Source organism: Taudactylus pleione, unplaced genomic scaffold, assembly GCF_031769625.1.
Source record: "Taudactylus pleione unplaced genomic scaffold, aTauple2 ptg000711l, whole genome shotgun sequence".
Classification (NCBI taxonomy): Eukaryota; Metazoa; Chordata; class Amphibia; order Anura; family Myobatrachidae; genus Taudactylus; species Taudactylus pleione.
Window position 1 is genome coordinate 7,938,954 of NW_028285113.1, and position 22,373 is coordinate 7,961,326.

A 22,373-nucleotide genomic window follows, 5' to 3' on the forward strand; every position below is an offset into this window, starting at 1 on the left:
TACAGATGTGTCCTCAATCACCCCGTGCTTTTGTGCCACGTGGCGCGAGATGCTTAGCACGACCTAGAAATATTGCAAATCAATTTTCTAATTATACAATTGTGGTCCAAACATTCATTCGGTTTTTGTTTACAGCAGTTCTCTGCATAAACACTGATTTCCATTGTGAGTTATTCCGCGACGTAGCGGGTACATATTGGACGATGTGCTCGATATGTCGTCCGATCCGGCCGGATCGGACGACATATCGGGCACATTGTCTAGTGTGTACCCCCTATGTCGCTGACTATGCGCGTCGTCAATGGCATCACCAGACGGACCTGCATGCAGGTCCGACGGGCGACATCGTTAATGATGTCGGCAGCATGGCCCCTGCTGCCGCTTCATTGCTGCCGGCATCGGCAAGTGTGTATGCACTTGCCGATGCCGGCATCCTGCAGGGTGCGGTCGCTAATGTGGTCGGTACACACGAGACATCGTCTAGGGCACAGGTTCTCAAACTCTGTCCTCAGGACCCCAAACCATGCATGTTTTCCAGGTCTCCTGACAGAATCACAATTGAAATAATTAGCTTCACCTGTGGAACTTTTGAAATGTGTCAGTGAGTAATGAGAACACCTGTGTACCTGCTGGGTGACCTGCAAAACATGAGCTGTATGGGGTCCTGAGGACCGAGTTTGAGAACCACTGGTCTAGTGTGTACCAGCCTAAAGAGCAATTATGATACAGAACCTATAGGTTATGGTGCAGGAGAAGCAAGGTCTAAGGATACTGCCTTTGAACCTCTATATACCCCTGCCTATACCTTCTAATATTCTACCTATAAACCTCTAAGGATGACGCTAATTTGCGTACGCAGTCATACAGTAAATAAAGACTCCAGACCTAGAATCTGTGGTTCCAAAGCACAAAGTATTATTCAAGTAAAAGTACAGCAGTTGCACGCTATGATCCTCATATAATCTTAGCGCAAAGAGATTATACAGACCCAAGTACAATTATACATATTCAGCGCTCTCTGGTCCAGATGTTAGGCATCAGCAAGAAACCCCTCGTCAATCAGCATTCAGCACAAAGACTAGGAACCCAGGGTCAGCACACATATTTATACCCCCCAGATATAAACAACACAATAGAGAAGTTTGTTGCTAATACCATTGGTCCTAAAGGAGAGGGCATATGTTACAAGGCATTTAACAGGTTGATTCAAATAGACACAACCCAGCCTCTAACAACTGGGGGTCTCTGGTTTCCTGCCTCATGCAACATCCTAACAGTTGTTCATTTTTGTTGCTTGAAGTCTCTGCGGTCCATAAGTTGAGAATGCATGATGCGATCTCCACACCTATGGTACCGGAATACTGTTGAAAGAGTACGCATCAGTACAATACCAAACACGGCTTACTTATCATGTATAAAACCTTAGTTACCAAATAATCTTTATTTCACAGCATTTATGCTAATTGAACAAACTTAAATCTTATACTTTAAAGCTTATTAAACCTTTTATGTGAATATGTAATGTGTAAGTATGCGGGGTGTGTTGTAAAGACGCTAGTTAACTTGGGGCAGATGCATGCGCATGAAGCTAATAAACAGCGTTTTCATACAGGATCTTATGCATTCGCTAATATGCGATTAGTTAACAGCGCAATTGTGCTTATTAATGTGTGTATGAGAAATGGTGCACTTAAATCTCACTTAAACTAAGTGAACACCTAGCAGTGTGGAATGCTGAGCCTTATAGTTCCATGACTGGCTCATGCCCCAGCAGCCCCCACCCTTTTCATGCTCCGAAATACTGGTCTTTGTTCTCCCAGGACCTGTGTGAATGCAAATTAGCACAGCTACAAGACCCAAACCTCAGATAACACTCTTGGCTTTGAAGGTATTTTATTGTAGGAAGCCTGCTAATGTAAGGTGCTACAAACGACCCTCTTGCTGTATTCGAGCAAGGCCACATGGAGTGAGAGCAGACGTTATGTCTATGAAGCTTGTCTACACAGGCTAGTTGTCACGTGGCCATTTGCTCTGTTTAGCTAATGCAATCCAATTTTGACATACTGTACAGCCATTTCTGAAATATATATCCTTTAGGGGAATTATAATAATATACACTTTATCCAGAGCACCCAAACTACGTAAAGTCATGAAATGGGCTTTTGATGAATAACTTATGGCGATAGTCACAGATGCAATCTCATGATGCTAATAGAAATATTGCCACATGTACTAAATGTGAGTTTATCTAAAATGGCGCTTAGGCGGCCATTCGCAAAATTCCAGCTTCGACAGGTCAGTGGGCTTAAATGTCAGGGTATAAACCTAAATCACAGTGTATCTACTATCTACCAACGTCCTAGCGGATAGATAAGTACGCCTTTGTCCTCCCAAGGTCATTTAATAAGTGTATACTATATAAATGTATATATTCTACAGAAGTAAACATGCCAATATGAACAAATTTGTCCGAGTTCCTTCTAAAGCTGTTGTCTTATGTTCCTTTTTTTTTTTTTTCTAGGTATAAAAGAATTATCTCCTGCACCTCTTAATTTGAAGCGTCTCAGTAAAGACACCCTGGCCATAGAACCCATTCTGATCATTATATCTCCAGGAGCTGATCCGTCCCAGGAACTGCAAGAGCTGGCCAGTGCTGAAGTGGGGAGAGAATGCTACCGTGAAGTGAGTGTACAGCGCCACCTATCTGGCTAAATGGTCTGTGCAAAATCTGAACTGAAAGTTGTGATTGCAGTGGGAGCATTTACATTGGCATTGCTTTCTCCAATGCAGAAATGAAATGCAAGTCTGATGTGTTCACAAGGTTTTCCCCAAGACAAACAAACAGAATTTGTATGGTTTTACCAAGGTGCAATAGGGCCTGATTCAGAGATGGACACAGGGCCTGATTCAGAGCCGGACGCTATTTGCGCTCGCTCGTTCAGAAAAAGGGGCCGGCTATTTAAATTGAGCGCTCGCTCTTTGCGGTCTGTTGACGCCTCTATGTCTGAGCGAGCGAACGAAACATGCGCTCGCTATTTTGTAAAGACGCCCCCTGGCCGCTCGCATCCTACGTCATCTCCGCTATTCATTTGATTAATTGAGTACATCGAAAGGCGTCTGAACTGCTCGCAGTGCTTGTGGTTGGATTTTCCTACTGCAGTCATGCGAACAGTTCAGGCTAAGAAACAACCAAGTGACATGGTCGATGACGCCGTTTGGCACGCCTGTGTTCGGATCTCCACTCCCCGTTTTCAAGCACCTTCCCCTGTTACCATCCACAAACGCCTCATCCTGTCACTCAAATTAGCAGGCACTCGCTATTTTGCGAGCGCTCGATTCCCGACCGCAATGACTGGTTGGCGCATGCGCAATACGACCCATACGCATGCGCAGTTGTGCGAACATCGCTCGGAGCGAACGAGCGGCCGCTTACGAGCGGCTCTGAATCAGGCCCACAGTACACACAGCAGCTGCGTCTTAATATGAACCTCGGCCATCTTGAGTAAACGTAAGGTTATTTAAAATGGCTGACTCGCATATGTAGCGGAGTCCAGTAAATCTGCATCGGAAGACAGAGACCTTAGCCTCAACACTCCCAGAAAACCATTTTCAGGAACCCTGCCCAGCGCCACTCTCTCCACAACCCCAAATGGCGGAACCATGTCATTCAGGCTGCGACTTATGGGGGCACTGCGTGCGACGATGCAGAACGGGGAGCGAGCGCAGACCTCTCGCCATTGCTGTTGTATGCAAACCATCGTGTGTTCATACAACTGGATCGATGTTCTCCTTGATTCGCATAATTTTGGCCCCGTCCTCTCTTTATAAACCAGCATTGCGCCATTATCTCACGAGGGGGTAGTTTCTTATGGCAAGAAGCGATCGACCCCCACCCCCAAAAGCGATCATCTGCAACTTCCCTCTAGACACTCCCGAAGGAGAGAAAGTAAATGTCAGTAACTTACGTGTTAGTCCAAGATGCACCAAATGTTTTTTTTTTCTTCTTTGTTCACCTCAACATTTACACCCCCACATGTCACCCCCTCCCAGCTAAGGCAGCCATTTTGTCACCTGAACCACAAAACGTTGCCTCATTTGGTCATATTGTACCGATCGACTGACTGAATTTTCATGTGTAATGGCTGCCTCCACTGTGATAAGGCATCAAGTGCACTCTAAATTGTTATATCCACAATTTTCTTTATGTAGCTGTAGAAAGAGCTTGAAAACTATGTATTTAAGTAGATGTTTCAGCCTGTTGCTTTCTGCTTATTGCAATGATTGCCTTTGTTGCAATGAACATATAGAGCAGTATAGGATGAAGTCGCTGACGTCATTGGGTATGAAAAGCAGACAGTCCTCCGGCATTAACGTGTGTGTGTTTGTAGGTGGCAATGGGACAGGGCCAAGCTGATCTAGCCATACAAACACTGAGAGAGTGCGCCCGGGACGGAGAGTGGCTGTGTCTGAAGAATCTGCATCTCGTCATCTCTTGGCTGTCGGTCCTGGAAAAGGCGAGTCAGGCAAAAATACTCTTCAAATTAATCTATTTTTTATTTTCTTATCATTCTTAGGTTATTTTTCTCATCCATTCATGAAACCACAAATAGAATCTTAAAAACATCTGGGAGTAATGTTATATTTAGCTAAGCCGCATGTACTGTCTCGTGATAAAAGGATACTTTTGTGTAAACCAAGCAATAGACATGATAGAATTTATCTTTTCAATAAATAGTTCCTCTACCAGTATTAACAGAAACATGGTCTTAGTACAAACACTGACTTCATTGCTAATTACCATCATTCCAGTTACATACTATGCAGTGGTTTCCTGCAATAGGCTGCTGTCACTCCTGATTTTAGAAGCAGTTTTATGTATGTCCGTAACAATCCGATATTACTGTAGCTTTATGATTATGAAAATACAAAAAAAGCTTCGATCTATGTACATTGAAATAGAATATAAACTTAGAATATACAGTAAACTGCTCTTACCAGTCATTCACAAGCTTTAGAAAGCTATTAATGTATCAAGACAACATTTTCCCTGGCAGATTAAAATACTCATGAAAATGCTCTAGGACAGGCCTGGCCAACGTGTGGCTCTCCAGCTGTTGTGAAACTACACATCCCAGCAAGCCCTGCCACAGTTTTAGCATTCCCTAATAGCAAAACTTTTGCAGGGCATGCTGGGACTTGTAGTTTCACAACAGCTGGAGAGCCACAGGTTGGCCAGGCCTGATCTAGGAGGCCTTCCCTCCAACTTCGCTAACCCTTGTGTCTGCCCACTGCCCCCACTCCCTCCCTGTCTCTTTTAGAATGTAATGCTGGGTACACACTGACAGATATATTGGCCAATCAATTGATCGGCCAATATATCTGGTGCCCGTCGGCCAGTGTGTACCAGCGATATGTCTGTGAATGACGTCGCTCACGGACCTATCGCGTCGGCTGTGCTACACAGCCGATGGATAGCTATATCTGTCCATCGGCAAGTGTGTACGGGCGATCAGCCCGTACACATGCAGTGACAGCCACGGGAAGGGGGCACGGCTGCCTGGAAGATGATGGTCGTTGAGTGTTTATGAACGACCATTATCTACAGATATATCCGCAGATCACTCGATCTGCAGATATATCATTGCAGTGTGTACCCACCTTTAGCTCATGCGAGCAGGGCCCTCCCTCCTAATGTTTCTTCCATCCCCCCATGTCCACTATCTTAGCCAGCTAGTTTGGGTCACTATTATTGTGCCCACATTTGTTAAGTGTCTGTATTATTCCCACATTTGTAACTATGTGGTTCTGTTTGTTTTATTATTATTATTATTTATTTATTTATATTTTGAGAAATCTTTTTGTTAAAGGATTTTTCAGGATAAGAAAAGTATAAAAAGGGGGAGGGAACAACGAACAAGCAAACATCGGCAATCAAGAGTACAGTTAAAAAGGGCGTGTGCCCCATGTAGCGTAACGTCAACAAAATTTCAGCATAGAAAAATAAAGGAACAAATGACTCTGAGACCTATGTCTGCACACAAGAGGCCAATAGGCACATATAATAAGATGTCAATGTTTGTATTATTTCTATTTATTATGAGTCATGTGGCCTGAGTGAGCCGCCAGGTTCCGTTCTACTCTAGTAGCGTCGGGCATCTTTTTTCGCTGAAAATGTGTCTAAGTCGCAATATAATGCGACAAGGACGCACGAGTATACTGTGCTGATTAATTTGATTTACGACATTGTATATCTGTGTGCACCTGAGTCTCTTTATAAAGCACAACGGAACTTGGAATGAAAAAAAAGCTGTGCCCGCTACATTGTAGCACTTAGTATACAGATTCAGAGACTCGGCCGCATATCAAATTAATTGACACAGTCTACCGGTGCGTCCTAGTCACATCGCGACTAAAGCTTCGTACACACGCAGCGATTTTTAGGATGATCTCGTTCAGTCGTCCAAAAAATCGTTCAGTTTCAGCCCCAAAACGATGAACAATAACGACCAATGCACGCTCCCGTTTGTAGTTAGTAGTTATCGTTCATCGCCCGAACCTCCCGTCCAACCTGATAATATTGTCAGGTTGAACATGTTCAGGGATGAGGGAGGGTGGCCAGCACTGAACGAAATTGTTCCTGATATCGTTCAGTGTTTCTACTCAGTATAGTTAACGACACTTGAGCACACCCCTACCGGGGACACACGGGACGATGTTGTTCATGGAGCGAATCATCCCGTGTGTATGCACCTTTAGACGCATTTTCGGCAAAAAAACATGCCCAGAGGGGCTTTTTTGCGCGACTGCAGAAAAATTGTGTAAGGACACATCTGTATTTGTTTATACTGTTAATCTGTTTTGTATTTTTGGCCTCTACAGCCTTGTGGAAATTTTTGACACCTTATAGAAAAAAGATAATAAAAATAATAATGTTACACTCCTAAATTTTACTGACCGTTTGTAAATATCAGAAATACACTTCTTCTAAAATGTCGGTGTGAGTTCAGCCATACTTAGGTCCAGAAAAGACCCATAATCCAATAAATTATTGGGCACATTTTTTTTCCCTCCATATAAACTACTGTAACTGGAATCCAACTATCAGCTTAATAGCAATAGCGTTTCTATCCCAATGACTGTTATAGATATTTAATTTCTGCTGCAAATAATAAACATAAAGCTTTAAACGCCCAGCTTGTGCCTCTGCAGTTTGAATAAATTATATGGAGCAAATATTTGAGTTTATTGCTTATTTGGCAAAATGCATTTTTGCCGGCAAGGGTTGAAAGCTGCCAGCAGGGAATATGATTTGCTCCTGGGGTGAATGTATCCGACTGTGAAACAATAAGACTTTTTATAATTTTAGGGGTTTTTTGTTTGTTTTTTCACCATCTGGTCTTTGTGTAATTGGATGCATACTGTAGCTTCGTATTGAGCACCATACTTCAATTGTCTGCCACCAATTCTTTTCTACAAATCCACTTTGGTTTCTCTGGTAAAATGCCACCACAGTACAAATGTGTAAATATATTTTATATGTATTGTACCAGTTTATACATTTCGCATTGTTTTTCTGCAAACACTTTAGGAAAATTAGACAACGTGTTTGGCGATCGGTGTCACTTAGGCCTAGACTGACATTTGCTTTGTAATTCGACAGGAACTAAACACTCTTCAGCCAAAACCTAGTTTCCGTCTGTGGCTTACGGCTGAAGTACACCCGAAATTCACCCCGATTTTACTGCAGTCCAGTTTGAAGATAACGTATGAGGTAAATCTATCATCTTATTTAGCATGGTCTTTTTTCTTTTCAGGACAGAATTAGTTTGAGATAAGTGATTGCTCGTTATTGAATTAGAGACAGCAGCTACGCGGAGGAGGCAGGCATCCGTCCTGCTTTCGGCGGGACAATCTCGATCTTAGAGGGCCATTTTGCGATCATAACGTCTGTTGCATTTTGTTAGGGGGTAAAAGGTGGAGGGAAGGGTATCCACGACGTACGTAAAAGTTGTCACTTTTCTGAAAAATAAACACCCACTGAGTGCTTACATTTACACAAATGTGGGGCAAGGTGAAATTGTGCCTGGTTAAAACAGTTTTAAAAAATGAAAAAAAATAAATTTTTCAAAGTCCTGTATACTGTTATTTTCAGGCCAACCTCACTTCCCCATCAGCTTACACTTATCCACTGCTGACTCTGCAACTTTCCACTTTCACGTTATTAATGCTTGGTACACACTAGACCAGTGGTTCCCAAACTTTTTTGAACCACGGCGCCCTAGAGTATTAACCTTGTTTTCACGGCACCCCTAATCTAAAAGTTTGTTATTGAGAAATTCAGAAAAAAATGTAGTAAAGAGAAGTAAATTGTGCTGACCTGTCATCCTTCAGTTCAGTTATGTGATGGTGGACAGGTTTGTGCCTCCGTTTGTCCACATATTTATATTACATTGACCATAAATAATTTGATTTGCTGCTGGACCACTAACCCGAGGCTCCCTGCAAGTGTCCCAAGGCACCCCAGGGTGCCACAGCGCACAGTTTGGGAACCACTGCCATATACAGTAAATAAGATGATTTGTTATTCACTACTCTACTTTATGGTTGAAAATAAGCATATAAGATATAGCATATACTGTATGCAACGTGTCTCTTAGCAGTGCGTGAGATGGAGATATTACCTATTATACTAATGTGTGGGCATAATGTTTAAGAGGCACTACTACTGTGTGGCATAATGTGTATAAGGAGAACTAATGTGTCTCGTACGTGGAGTTAGGGTATTAGGGTTGCTGTAGTGGTTGGGGTATTTGGTTCAGTTATGTGGTGGTGGACAGGTTTGTGCCTTAGTTTGTCCACATATTTGCATTACTTTGACCATAAAGAATTTGCTTTGCTGCTGGACCACCAACCTGAGGCACCCCTGCAAGTGTTCCAAGGCACCCCAAGGTGCCACGGCGCACAGTTTGGGAACCACTGCACTAGACCATTTCTCAGACAATATGCCAAATTGGGCCGACATATCGTCCGGATTGTCTAGTGCAGGCCTGGCCAACCTGTGGCTCTCCAGCTGTTGTGAAACTACAAGTCCCAGCATGCCCTACCATAATTTTGTTATTATGGAATGCAACAAACTGTGGCAGGGCATTTTGGGATATGTAGTTTTTTAACAGCTGGAGAGCCACAGGTTGGCCAGGCCTGGTCTAGTGTGTATCAGGGTCACTCCATCCACCATGGAGCGCAATAGAGCGACTGGCTGCCGACGCTAGGAAGGTGAATGGTGCAGGTGAAAAATATATATCGGGCGGTGTGACCACATTGTCGGGTTGTAGCATGTTTGGGAATGAGGGAGGGAGCCCGGCACTGAACGATATCATTCAGGGTGTGTGCTCAATGTCATTAACGACACTGAGCAGATCCCTGCCGGGGACACTCTAGATGATATTGCTCATAGAGCGAATCGTCTAGTGTGTACGCATCTTAATACCTTGCAATCCAGCCAAAACATCGGTAACCTTGAAGTACATCGGAGCCACTCGCACATTTACCACTAAATTTACTGCACGCAGTGAAAGCTCAGGCTGCGTATGCCATCGCAGTGGCTAATTTATGCACGCCCCTGCAGCGGCATTTAAACGTACAGACACGCCAAAATTTCTCTGTCCACCCCTCCGTCACCACCACCAAATGGCACTACCTGTCAATCACACTGCAATGGGCCTACATGGTAACTGCAATCACAGACCCAATCGCAGTGGTGCCTTCGCGCACTGCGATGCATGGGCAGTGAGAAACAATCGGCCGTCTACGTACGCTTTAGTAGTTGCGATCCTTGCTAAGGCCTATAGAGCGCTCTCTCCCATACACACACACACACAAACACACACACACACACCTATATGAGGGTAGGTGTTCACTACATGTATGGCCCACAGTAAGTACAACATGTATATACTTTAAAAATATAAAGTTAACATAAAATGTCATTAAAACATTACATGTAACATAAATAAATTATTAAAATGATAATATTCCTGTTCCTAAGCCAGACTCTTGTTGTTCCAGTCCAACACTGATGATCCCAATTATGTTGTTTGTTTGGTTTTTTCTTACATCCATCAGCCCTGAATTGTAAAATGTTTTCATTTCCTTCCGTTCATTTATTTAATGAATGCTGTATTTAGATTCCACTTCCATGACAGTCCTCACTGTAACCCTACACATAGGAATCCTCTCTCCAATCTCCCAACAAGTGCTCCTAGGGCCTGAATAGAGGTCCGGCTTGGAGCGGTCGGGTGCATGGAGCTTTATGGAGAGACACAGGCACTAGAAAATCGGGCTGAGAAGCACATTTCTGCGCTAAGCAGCTGCTTCCATTTCTCTCAGCGGATAAGTGTTTATAAATGTGTCTGTTACATAACCAGAACGTATTCAGGGCATAAAATATCATCATGCTAATTTCCGGGAAATGAAGGGCTTTGCATTTCATTTTTTGCTTAAGCATTCTATTTATGAAAAATTATAGCTTTTCACTTTCACACACTCCATATAATTCTGCTGCAAAGCCTGTAATTGTAATCACTACAAGGCAGCTTTGTTGAGGCAGAACGGCAGGTAAAAAAAGAAAACATTTGGCCAAATAAATTTCTCTCCTCACTATAAGTAATAGGGTCCAGACATGTGCGATGAATTGAGGCAGTTCCCCGTTCTGCAGATGACTGGGTCCGGCAGATAGTGAAAATCCAACATGTTGGACCATCTTAATTCACCGATTCTGAGTAAAAAATGATCGGAGTCGGCGAGTCTGGGATTGTCAACGTGTAGTATTTTGCCAATCCCCTGAGAAATCGGCCATCATCAGAGTCTTTTCCTGCACACCTCTATGGGTGTAAGGCAAACTTGGCGATGTAGAGGTCCCGCGATGTGCCATTCCGGAATGCGATGTATGGTGCATCACAGCTCATTGAGTTGACCACCGAGCATTTGGCACCCAGTGCACAGGATGCTTCCACTGGCTGCTACCTTGTGTAATCCGCTTTATCGCCAACAATTCAGTTCTCTTTGTTTACTTAGGTATGCAGTCGGGAAGCCGGCGGACCCGATTAACCTAACCCTCCCTCCCCGGTTCCTGAACCTAACCTCCCCCTAGTGTCTAAAACTAACCTCCCATCCCCTGAAACCTAACCCCTAACACTAACCCAGCTTCTTACCTCAGGATGCCGGCGCCGGGACTCTGACAGGTGTCCGTATTCTGGTGCCGGTATTCTGACTGCTGGAATCCCCACGGTCGGTATCATGACATGCTCTGACATTCTGACCGCCGGAATCCCTGCGGTCGGTACTATGACATGCACTACTAGAATTCTCTGTTTATCCCAAGTACTTGCACAAGGTTTCTCTATATCACCATTATAACAGACTGTATTACCAGTAGCTTATTAAATTTAGTACCCAGAAAACTCATTGCAAAATGATTCACTATCTTTTGTTTATAATATGAATTACTTTTTTTTAAAGGCACCCCCTGGATTGAAAAAGAACTTGTTGAGAACCTATGAATCTTGGACAGCAGAGCAAATCGGCAAAAATGGTCTCTCATCCCGAGCCCAGGCTCTGTTTAACCTGGCATGGTTCCACGCGGTTTGCCAAGAGAGAAGGAACTATATTCCTCAGGTAAGCTGCTTCTATCCAATCAGAGGGCCTGATTCAGCAAGGATCGCAGATGCTTTGCGTACGCAGTCGATGTTTGCGTTCTGTGCATGCGTATGTATCGCAGTGCACGTGCTCAAGCGGCTCAATACGAACGGGAAAGCGATTTGCAAAGGTCATGCAGATTCATTGTAAAGTGCTTGGCAGGAAGTGCCGTTTGTGGGTGGTTACAGGGAGTGATCAGCCAAACGCAGGTGTGCCAGTGCGTTCAAACGCCGTTACAGGGGCGTGCATAAATTAGCAATGCCATACGCAGCTTGAGTGCTCATTGCGTATAGGAAAGTCAGCGATTTATAAGTGAGGTCTGACCTGCTGTAGTTGTGCGAGTGGCTCCGATGGTACTCTGTTACTGATGTTTTGGCTGGATTGGAAGGTATTACGGATGTGCGAGAGGGGAAGTGGGCGTATGCATGTTGTCCTTTGCGAGTGCTTTGCAATTGCAAACATTAGCATACTCTCGCAGCAGACTTGTGTACGCGATTGCACCCGCCATCACATTAGCGATCCTTGCTGAATCAGGCCCTGTGTTCGCTAATGAGAAACTAACACTCCCATTATCCAAATACAGTAGATGCTGATATTTTATTGGCTCAACAAATATCGGTCTGCCAGTTTGCTATTAACTAGGGAGGGTTCTAGTGAATTGATAGAACATGTAACAGAATGCGGCCTTTGAACTCACAAAATGGCTGCTCCCACTATGGGTAAGAGATGAGTACACACTTTACAGGTTTATTCTTTCTTATGTTTGATAAGGCATGGGGACAAGGTTTTAAGACTTTTTTGAGCACTCCCTTCTTTATTGTTAGAACGTTTTGCGCCTTCAAATACAGTTATGTGCCAGTAGCACCCAGAGGGGGTGGGACAGGAAGGTATACTAAGTTTTGCAGGCACGTTCCCCATAGAGACCCCAGCTATGCACTGACCAGAATGACGCTAATGTTAACAAGAAAGGTTTGATGTCTACCTTTATTTTAGTGTCGGGGTGAATCGTGTCACTTGGCCCCCTGACACCCACAAAACAATGCTGTAAGTAGTGGCATTGTGCAGCAGGGAGGGACTATGATGCAGAGAAACGTTTCTTTACTGACCCCGTTCCACTCATTTCACTAGGAAGTGGGCTGCATGCGGGAAGGTTCCCCACTCTTCCGGGATTCCTTGGGACTCCCCAACAATTTGTGAGTCTTCTGGACGTTCCAGGAGAGTGGGCGAGGTTTGACCTACGTGTCGCCTGCTGTCGTCATGGATCAAGATTGATAGCAAGGTACAAAGCCACAGCAGTATATAAACCACCCAGTGGATGCGCTTTGTGTTGGACAGGTGATTACATGGTGTACAGGTGACTACATGGTCAGTTCTGACTCTTGCATTAGAAGGGTTCATGTTAGAGTTTGGAGAGAGGAGGACACATTTGTACCGATCACCAATATGATTAATGGTCACATTACGAGATCATCTCCAAAGGTTTTTAATTTGTTATATTCTATTTATAGTGCTTTTCATGTTGTTGTTATTATTATTATTTTGCTCTAATACATCCAATAAATCTAAATTCCCCATGTATTTTATTATACTTAAAACTAAATTTAGTTAGAGATTATTTGCCTCCTCTCTTACTATTTAGCCCTGATTTGCGATTATGTTAATTTATTCGGAGGCCATATTGCAATGATTTACTTAGAACCAAGTGAGCCGAATTCATTTATCCGTCACGTTGCATTTGAGACCCAGGACCCAGGTGGGAGACCCTGGAGAATTTGCTGAGAAAGATTGTGTAGTCTATTATAGTATGTAGATGTTCCTGGGAAGCGGAGGCATGCAGTTCATTTTTACCTCGTATTTCATATACTTATTTCTATTCAATTTATTTTATTACAAGTAGAAAAGTTATTCAATGCAGAACAACAAATAGGCTCAGATGGTGCGGATCCAAAAACAAATGACAGGAGTGGTACTAGGCTCATGCATTGAAGATAGCACAGTCTCTGGCAATATTCCAGGGTCTTTGCCATTTTCTGCACGTGCGCTATAATTCTCGCAATGACACATTTTTACTTTGTATTTTTTTTCTTATGTGTATAGTAAAAGAGAATTATAATGAGATTATAAAAGGCCATTGTTTTATTTTTTATCTTTATCCCACAATCCTGTTCTCTCCCAAATCCAATTTAAATATGATAATCAAATCTCGCAATATAGATAGTCTCTTGTAGTTTTGTAAATAAAATAAAATGGACTGTACACAGTTATCATCCTTTTACCATATACTTTAGCTGTATTAAGGGCCTGCTTCATAGTTGTACGCTAATGCAATCGCAGCTGAGATTTCGCACGGAACGCAGCTGCAAAGATATGCTAATGAATCACTCGCCTCCCAGTGCTTAGCGACGCCCACTGAAAGCATCTCATATCCGCCGCTCATTCACAAAACCGGAAACATCGAAGGCAGACCAGGCGGCCATCAGCCTTCTGAGTAAGTCTAAGATGCCGTAGACCTAGCCGGTCTCTAGACATGCAGAGGCCTCTCCTGCTGCGAGCGGGAACGCAGTGGCTAATTTATGGGCGCCCAGAAAACAGCGTTTAAATGGTCCGAAGCACCTGCCCTTTCTAACCGCCCCCCATTTCCCCTCCCAAACGCTGACTACCTGTCACTGCCTGTCTGTGTGAGTGTAATCGCAGACCAGTTGCTGGGCATGCACAGTGCGGCTTACACGCATGTGCAATAGCAAACAATCGCTCAGTCTGTGTAAGAATCGGCATTGCGTACATCTCTGTATCAGGCCCTATGTGCTATTCCAAAAAAAAACAGCTATGGTCTACTTTCCTATATTATATTAATCATCTGGACAGCCATCCATGCCTAATTTTCTCATGTTTAATATTAATCTATGGTTTTATAGGGATACTTCCATTTACATGCTTTTAGAAATACTCAATATACTGTAGTTAACCTGATTTTTTATGTATATATTTAGGGATGGACAAAATTTTATGAGTTTTCTCTGTCGGACCTGCGCGCTGCATATGATATTATTGATCGACTTTTTGAAGGTACGTCTTTAGAACTGACCCTTTGGGCTTGCATTGTGAAATGATTTAATAAGCCTACCTTTATTGCTGTAAAAATCCTTCCTTTGAAGATGTGTTGGAATAATGCACATTACATTCGGAATCTGCGGTCCGTCACTAGGTATTGTTCATAAATTTGTGTATCTTTTGTATACTGTGTAATTTATAAATAGACATACACATTGTGTATGTTGTCAGTGACTGAAACTCAGAGATGCATACACAGGACAGCATTTACACAGCCTATATGATGTGGGGCACCGTATTGTCCCATGGTGCCATATATAGTACACTGTATATATATATATATATATATATCAGACAAGTTCCATCAGGTCAACGTTTCGGGTTTATTTCAACACGTCATCAGGACACACATACGGGTTGAAATAATCTCCCGAAACATTGGCCTGATAGAACTTATCTGAAATATATATATATATATATATATATATATATATATATATGTGTGTGTGTATATATATATATATGTGTGTGTGTATATATATATATATATGTGTGTGTGTATATATATATATGTATATATAATATAGATATATATATATATATATATATATACACACACAAACATACTCATACATAAATAGTTATTCCATGTACATTAAATATAATCTGATATTCTCTTTTGCAGGTGGCAGAAACTTTCAGTGGGATTTCGTGCATGGTCTCTTGGAGAATGCAATTTACGGAGGGCGAATAGATAACTACTTTGATTTACGAGTTATTCGCTCCTATCTGGAACAGTTTTTTAATTCTCATGCAGGAGGAGTAAGGGGAAACAAGATGACTTTCCCTTTGTCCATCGCTTTGCCAAATTCAAGCAGCATCATGGTAAGATGTGACACACTGTATAGAAGCAGCGCTTGTTGTATAGTGCCTTAATGTGCCTTAATGTAACAGAACTTAGGCCCTCATTCAGAGCCGTACGCTCTGAGCAGAGCGCACGCTCTGAATGAGGGCCCGGCTCCATTTTCATGGAGCGTCCTCCTGGACGCTCGTATAGCTGTGGGTCACCACCCACAGGCTATACGAGCGTGCATTGTGATGGTCGCGATGGTCGAGACCATCGCGACCATCGAATTTGCGAGCCGGAGCCTGCGGCTGAGGTTTTCAACCGCAAGCTCCGGAGTGATTTTGGCTCTATCAGAGCCAAAATCACTCCCACTGACATCACTAGTGATGTCAGTGGGCCGGCTTCTGATGGGAGGCGTTCCCGTGGGAACGCCCCCGTCAGGGAGGCATGCCCCCGGCAAGCCCACCAAAGGGGGCGTGCTGTCAATCAACATTGACAGCACGCCCCCTTTGATCGGACACAACGAGCGAAGGACTTTCCTTCGCTCGTCGTGCGCATGCTCAGTCCATAACATCGACCCACTTGCGAGCGGACAGCCGCTCGCGAGTGGGTCTGAATCAGGCCCTTAGTCCTTAATACAATTTGGCTATGGTAAAGGAACACAGGTTTTCTAATCTTTCCTAATAAATTATATGATGACATTTTTATCCTGTTCAGTATCTAATACAGAAAGCTGTGGGTCTTGTGGGGGTGTGAGTGCTTGCCTCTGTGCCCACCTGCCCATCTCTAACATTGGGATACTATCATTTCTAAGATCTATATTGTTTGCCTGACTGGTGGCCCTGTATACAGTGTCCTGTATACAATCACGGTGGCCCTGTATACAGTGTCCTGTATACAATCACTGTGGCCCTGTATACAGTGTCCTGTATACAATCACGGTGGCCCTGTATACAGTGTCCTGTATACAATCACTGTGGCCCTGTATACAGTGTCCTGTATACAATCACGGTGGCCCTGTATACAGTGTCCTGTATACAATCACTGTGGCCTTGTATACAGTGTCCTGTATTCAATCACGGTGGCCCTGTATACAGTGTCCTGTATACAATCACTGTGGCCCTGTATACAGTGTCCTGTATACAATCACGGTGGCCCTGTATACAGTGTCCTGTATACAATCACGGTGGCCCTGTATACAGTGTCCTGTATACAATCACTGTGGCCCTGTATACAGTGCCCTGTCTGTGGGTGAGTTGTATGTTATGCTCTAGCACTTTGATTCATAATAGCAATGCAATTAAACTAAAATCAATGTGCACAACATTTAATACCCAAATGTAGAATGATATTAGAAAATTCAGGTATACGTTTAGTCTAACCATGTGTATGGGACTAGAGGATTATATCTCTATATTCCGTCTAGTCTACAAGACAGTTCCTTAGCAACCCTGGAATGTGTTTCACTGCTAACGGTATATCTCAAAAGTTTTGTATGATTGGAATGAAATACAGATAAACAGTAAGACTGGTATTGTGTCTTCCTATAGGACTATCGCAATGTTATTGAAGGCCTGCCCGAGGATGATAAGCCTGCTTTCTTTGGTTTACCTGCGAATATTGCCCGATCCTCCCAGCGCATGATCAGTTCTCAGGTACATACGGTGTAACTTGATGCAGGGAACATAACCATGTATGGTACAATAGACAAAGGAATGGCAGCCATACAGCATATGGGGAATTCTGTATGGCGCATGGGGCTATTATGCTCAGAGCTTTTGCATACTGTTACTTTAAAGTCTGAAATTAACATGTACACAGTTTTGTTTTGTTTTTTGGGACTAGAGCAGCACGTTTGGTGTAACGGTTAGCGTTACTGCGTCACAGAACTAAGTTCTTGGGTTCGATTCCCACCAAAGCCTTAACTGTGTGGAGTTTGTATGTTCTCCTTGTGTTTGCACAGTATTCTCCCAGTCTGTGTGTGTTTACATGTGGTGTTGAATATAGATTGTGGGGCAGGGACTGATGTGAATGGCCAAATATTCTCTGCGGAATATGTGTGCGCTTTATAAATAACTGGTAATAAATAAATATAGCAGGGGTAGACAAAGTGCGGAATTCCAGCTACTTTAGAACTACGCGTCCCAGCATGCCTCCTCACCGTTTTGTTGTTAGGGCATGCTAAAACTGTGGCAGAGCATGCTGGGGTGTGTAGTTCCACAGCAGCTACTGTGCCACACGTAGAATACCCCTGGACGAGAGGCTACTGCCTTGGGTGGCACTCTATAGTACAGAAAGTTTTTCGTTTGTTTTTAATTAACATACCTGTAATTATTCCAAACAGTTTACTGTACAACTAAACTAATAAACGCGTTGTCAGATGATAACACAGGTCTTCACCTTGGTTCTCAGCAATGGTGTACTGTTGATTGACACAAGCTACTGTTAGCCCACTTACCATGTTATCACACAATAATGATTTGGGGAAGGCACCCTGTGCTCTATAATCTGTGTAAGGGGTACTTGGTACTCCTGATGTTCTCTGGGTCTCTTGTGTCGGAATCGGTATGAAATACCGCCGGACAATTCCCGACAGCACCTGGCCGACAAAAGCAGAGTTCCCGGCAGCGGAAGCCCGACAGCACTGGAAATCCCGATCGTCGCTACGGTAAGTATAAACTAACCCCCTAACCCTCCCTTAGGGGTGCCTAACCCTAACCTCCCCCCCAGTGCCTAACCCTAATCCCTCCTCTAAGTGCCTAAACCCCCCCCCCTTCCCCGCTGCCTAAACCTAAGTCCCACGGGGGGGTGCCTAACCCTAAGTCCCCCCCCCGGGGGCCTAACCCTCCCTAGCCTAACCCTCCCAGGGGGTTGCCTAACCCTAAGTCCCCCCCCGGGTGCCCTAAACCTAACCCTCCCACCCCTGCGGCTGTCCGCTTGTGGCGCCCGGCGTCGGGGAAATGTCAGGCGTCTACATCTGGATGCCCGGCATTTCACCCTCGCCAGAATATGACAGTCGGGAAGCCGGCGATCGGTATTAAGGCAGCCGGTTTCCCGATTGTATACCCTTGTGTCACATCATGCTGCATGTGCCTAAGAAAGAGGTTGGCTCCTGCACATGCCCCGGATCAGGCAATAGCACACGGATGGAGATCGCTTGTGTGTACTGATTGATCCGTCCGATGGCACAAAACTCTTCTTTCTCGTGGGAGTGTCCGCGCTTCGGCGGACAGAGATGGCACGGCTGTTTTAGCCGGTTCGTTTGCACCCAGCATGGGACTGGTTTCAATCCAGATCCTAATGATGAGGGCTCTGGACATAAGAACAGCGGGCGGGATAGGCTTCCACATGCAGTCGTACAGGTTTTTACTATACAAAGTTGGATTCTGGCATTACCATAATGTAGTAGACAGGCATCCGCGGCCAGATGGAAATCAGCCCCATTATATCAAATTAGAAAGACCCAGATCTCTGCTAAATCATAACCCCAATGTTTCTAAAAATAAAATTGGGAGCAATTAAGTCCCTTCCCATGATCTGACCAAAACTCACCGAGATCCACGCAAACCACACCCATGTGACCATCAGACCACACCTCTTCCAGAATCTGCCAATCAGGAGTGTACAGGCGAAATGGGGATGACAATATATGTATACAGTGTACAACAGTAAGCCATGACAGGAGTACAAGGCATAGAATAAATAAACAGCACAGACAGGGAGTGACCAGTATAGGGGAAGAGTAGGACACTGTAGCTATAGTCAGCAAGCAGTGGTGAGTGGTAGGGAGGGCATGGCTGCCCGCAGTGCTCTTGTGCCCATCTTTTGGTCATACAGACACTGCAGATAATAAGTATGTTTTAATCTAGATATTCATTGTATATTGCAGTGTTAGAATGTTTCTCTTATAACGCGCTATACTTTCACTTTCCCAAACATCTGTATCATCCTTAGTGCCTGTTGTATTGCAGATATCGGACAACCCCACTGTTGAACAGTAGACTCAGGCCCAATATCATGGCGCTGGCGTAGTTTGTTTCTGGAAGTGCACATTTTGTCTGGCGCACTTTAATGGACTTTTCGGAAACGTGGTTCTAATGTCTGTCTGTGCAGAAGACTGAACCGATCATCGACAAATAGCTCTTTCACCGCTAGTTTTTCCTTGTAAGGTTCCTTGTAAGGTTTGCAGATCATGATTTGGCTGGGGAGGGGGGTTTGTCAGCGAGATCACAGGACCCATTCTGCACATGCGCAGACCCCTCTTCTGATTAATGTACATCTCTGAATCACGCTCGGTAATATGCAACAAACACCAACGTTCTATTGGCCTGCCGTCTGTGGTGTAAATTCAGCTATAAGGGGCCATTAAAATACAGTATGGAATGTAGGGACTCTAAGGACATGTATAATGTCAGGGTATGTACAGTAAAATGGGGATTTGCCGGTGTAGGATTGTTTTACAAATATATATAAATAGTACCAATTAAAAATGAATTCTGTGAGATAATAAGCAAAATATATAATTATGCTCTTCCCCAGAAGAGCTTACAGTCTAGTATCATCATCTATCCAAATTAAGTCAGTCAGTTGTGATTAGAGATGTGCGGGTTTGGTTTTACTCGGATATGTTCGGATCTCAAAAACGGCATTTTATCGGCTATCACGTGTTTTGGGTAGCCAATAAAATAAATCCGAAGTAATCCGAACTTGCGAAAAGAACCGAGTAAAACCGAACCCGCACATCTCTAGTTTTGATACCCAGGCTTATTGCTCTAGTTAATGATTTACTTACTTTAAATGACTTCAATGTTGTCATGAAGTTGCATTTATTGGTCCTGACTCCCGACTTCTGCGCTATGGCTGCCGCAGCTGTGGATGTGCAAAAATATGCTAATGCAATGGCGGCCGGTACTGAGACGCCCACCGGAGCCGTCGCAGCTGTCTGCAACTGTACACGTACGCAGTATCGGACGCAGATCCTGCAAACATCGACTTCCCGAGTGACCTATGGCCGCCTCAACGGAGACACCAGAGCCATGTTTCCTGCTTACGGGATCACAGACACAGGATGCGACACGCTCCCGAAACAGTTGCGACACCAATGTGTTTTTATCCAACGCTCCCTGTTCCTCCCCTGCCTGTCGCTCGCACTGTATATAAAGACTGGCAGCGTGCGACTACGGTCATGTACCTCAACGCATGTGCTGTGCGACTCAGACACAGCGCAGTGGTAAATGATGGCTCCATTTGTAAAATCATGGGCATTGCAAACAACTCAGAATGAGGCCAATTATTATAATATAGACGCCACAGGAAACTGAGTACATGTGTAGTACGTGTTACTAGGTGTGTCTTCATATTAATCAGTGTATTAGTTAGTGAGCACAAAATACTGTTTATGCAGAAAGGTGGAAGTAAACCCATCTCATCAGCTTCCTGCTGTATGTTAGGCATCCCGGCCCACAGCATAATGGTCTACGTACAAGACTGGTTAAAGGCTCTGTCCACCTTCAGATGGCTTTAATTCTGAGCTTTCTGTTTCTGTCCCATTGTATCTTTGAACTATATACAATTGTATGTAAAAAAAACAACTGTACCAGATCAGTTGAATACATGACTGAAAAGCACAGACATTAGGGGTCTTTCTGTTACAAGCACTTCTCAAGTCAGTTACAATCAATAGCCAAAAGCTTTATAACATATCTTAAAATAGTGGTTTTAAAATATACAGATGTCCTCATTCACCTAGCATCTATGCGACGCAATATACCTGGCACAACTGCCACGCTTCGGGAGATGTAGCGTACCGTCTGTTAATTAAAATTTGCCTCTTAGTTGCATCGTAGACGTAGCGAAACAGCACTCAATGTGTACTAGAAATGTGGGGCTGCGACTTTAACTGCACAGGAATTGGTTTTTCACACGTACAGATGAAGCACGACGGTATTTGGCATGAGAAAAAGCTGTGGCTGCTGCATCAGAGCCCTTTTCAAATGGGTTCAGGCTCAGTCGCACACAGATGTACTGTACAAATGTCGCACTTCAATCAGTGCAATAAAGCAAAGTAGTTTTGTTGCTCCCAGTCTTTATGTATGCGGATAAGACGCACCTCTTGTGCGAGAATTCTGCTAGAACTGTCCACGACGGCCGATACCTGGAACACTAAGTGGGGCTATTTGGCGTGGCTGAAGCCCCAGTATATAAGGACACATCAGTAATCTGTTCAATCTGGATTTTAACATAAAGCAAATTTTTGTAATAGTGTTAAGACAATGGCCCTCATTCAGAGCCGTACGCTCTGAGCAGAGCGCACGCTCTGAATGAGGGCCGGCCTCCATGAAAATGGAGCGTCCTCCTGGACGCTCGTATAGCTGTGGGTCACCACCCACAGGCTATACGAGCGTGCATTTTGATGGCCGCGATGGTCGTGACCATCGCGACCATCGAAACTGCGAGCCGGAGCCTGCGGCTGAGGTTTTCAACCGCAAGCTCCGGAGTGATTTTGGCTCGATCAGAGCCAAAATCACTCCCACTGACATCACTAGTGATGTCAGTGGGCCGGCTTCTGACGGGAGGCGTTCCCGTGGGAACGCCCCCGTCAGGGAGGCACGCCCCCAGCACGCCTACCAAAGGGGGCGTGCGGTCAATCAACATCGACAGCACGCCCCCTTTGATCAGTCACAACGAGCGAAGGACTTTCCTTCGCTCGTCGCGTCTGGCGCATGCGCACGACGGCGCTCCCTCCGTCGTGCGCATGCTCAGTCCAGAACATCGACCCACT

The 22,373-nt window shown here is 44.3% G+C and overlaps 1 protein-coding gene across 2 annotated transcripts in view; it reads left to right on the forward strand.

Moving 5' to 3' along the window:
• The window catches only part of DYNC2H1 (dynein cytoplasmic 2 heavy chain 1), a 480,449-nt gene that overhangs the window by 300,928 nt on the left and 157,148 nt on the right, over nucleotides 1-22,373 (forward strand). For both annotated transcript variants that reach the window (XM_088456705.1, XM_088456706.1), the window contains 7 exons: nucleotides 2,522-2,682; nucleotides 4,389-4,514; nucleotides 7,661-7,771; nucleotides 11,518-11,673; nucleotides 14,685-14,760; nucleotides 15,431-15,630; nucleotides 17,143-17,247. In XM_088456705.1, the coding sequence (XP_088312831.1) occupies nucleotides 2,522-2,682; nucleotides 4,389-4,514; nucleotides 7,661-7,771; nucleotides 11,518-11,673; nucleotides 14,685-14,760; nucleotides 15,431-15,630; nucleotides 17,143-17,247 (935 nt within the window). The remainder of the gene's footprint in view (nucleotides 1-2,521; nucleotides 2,683-4,388; nucleotides 4,515-7,660; nucleotides 7,772-11,517; nucleotides 11,674-14,684; nucleotides 14,761-15,430; nucleotides 15,631-17,142; nucleotides 17,248-22,373) is intronic.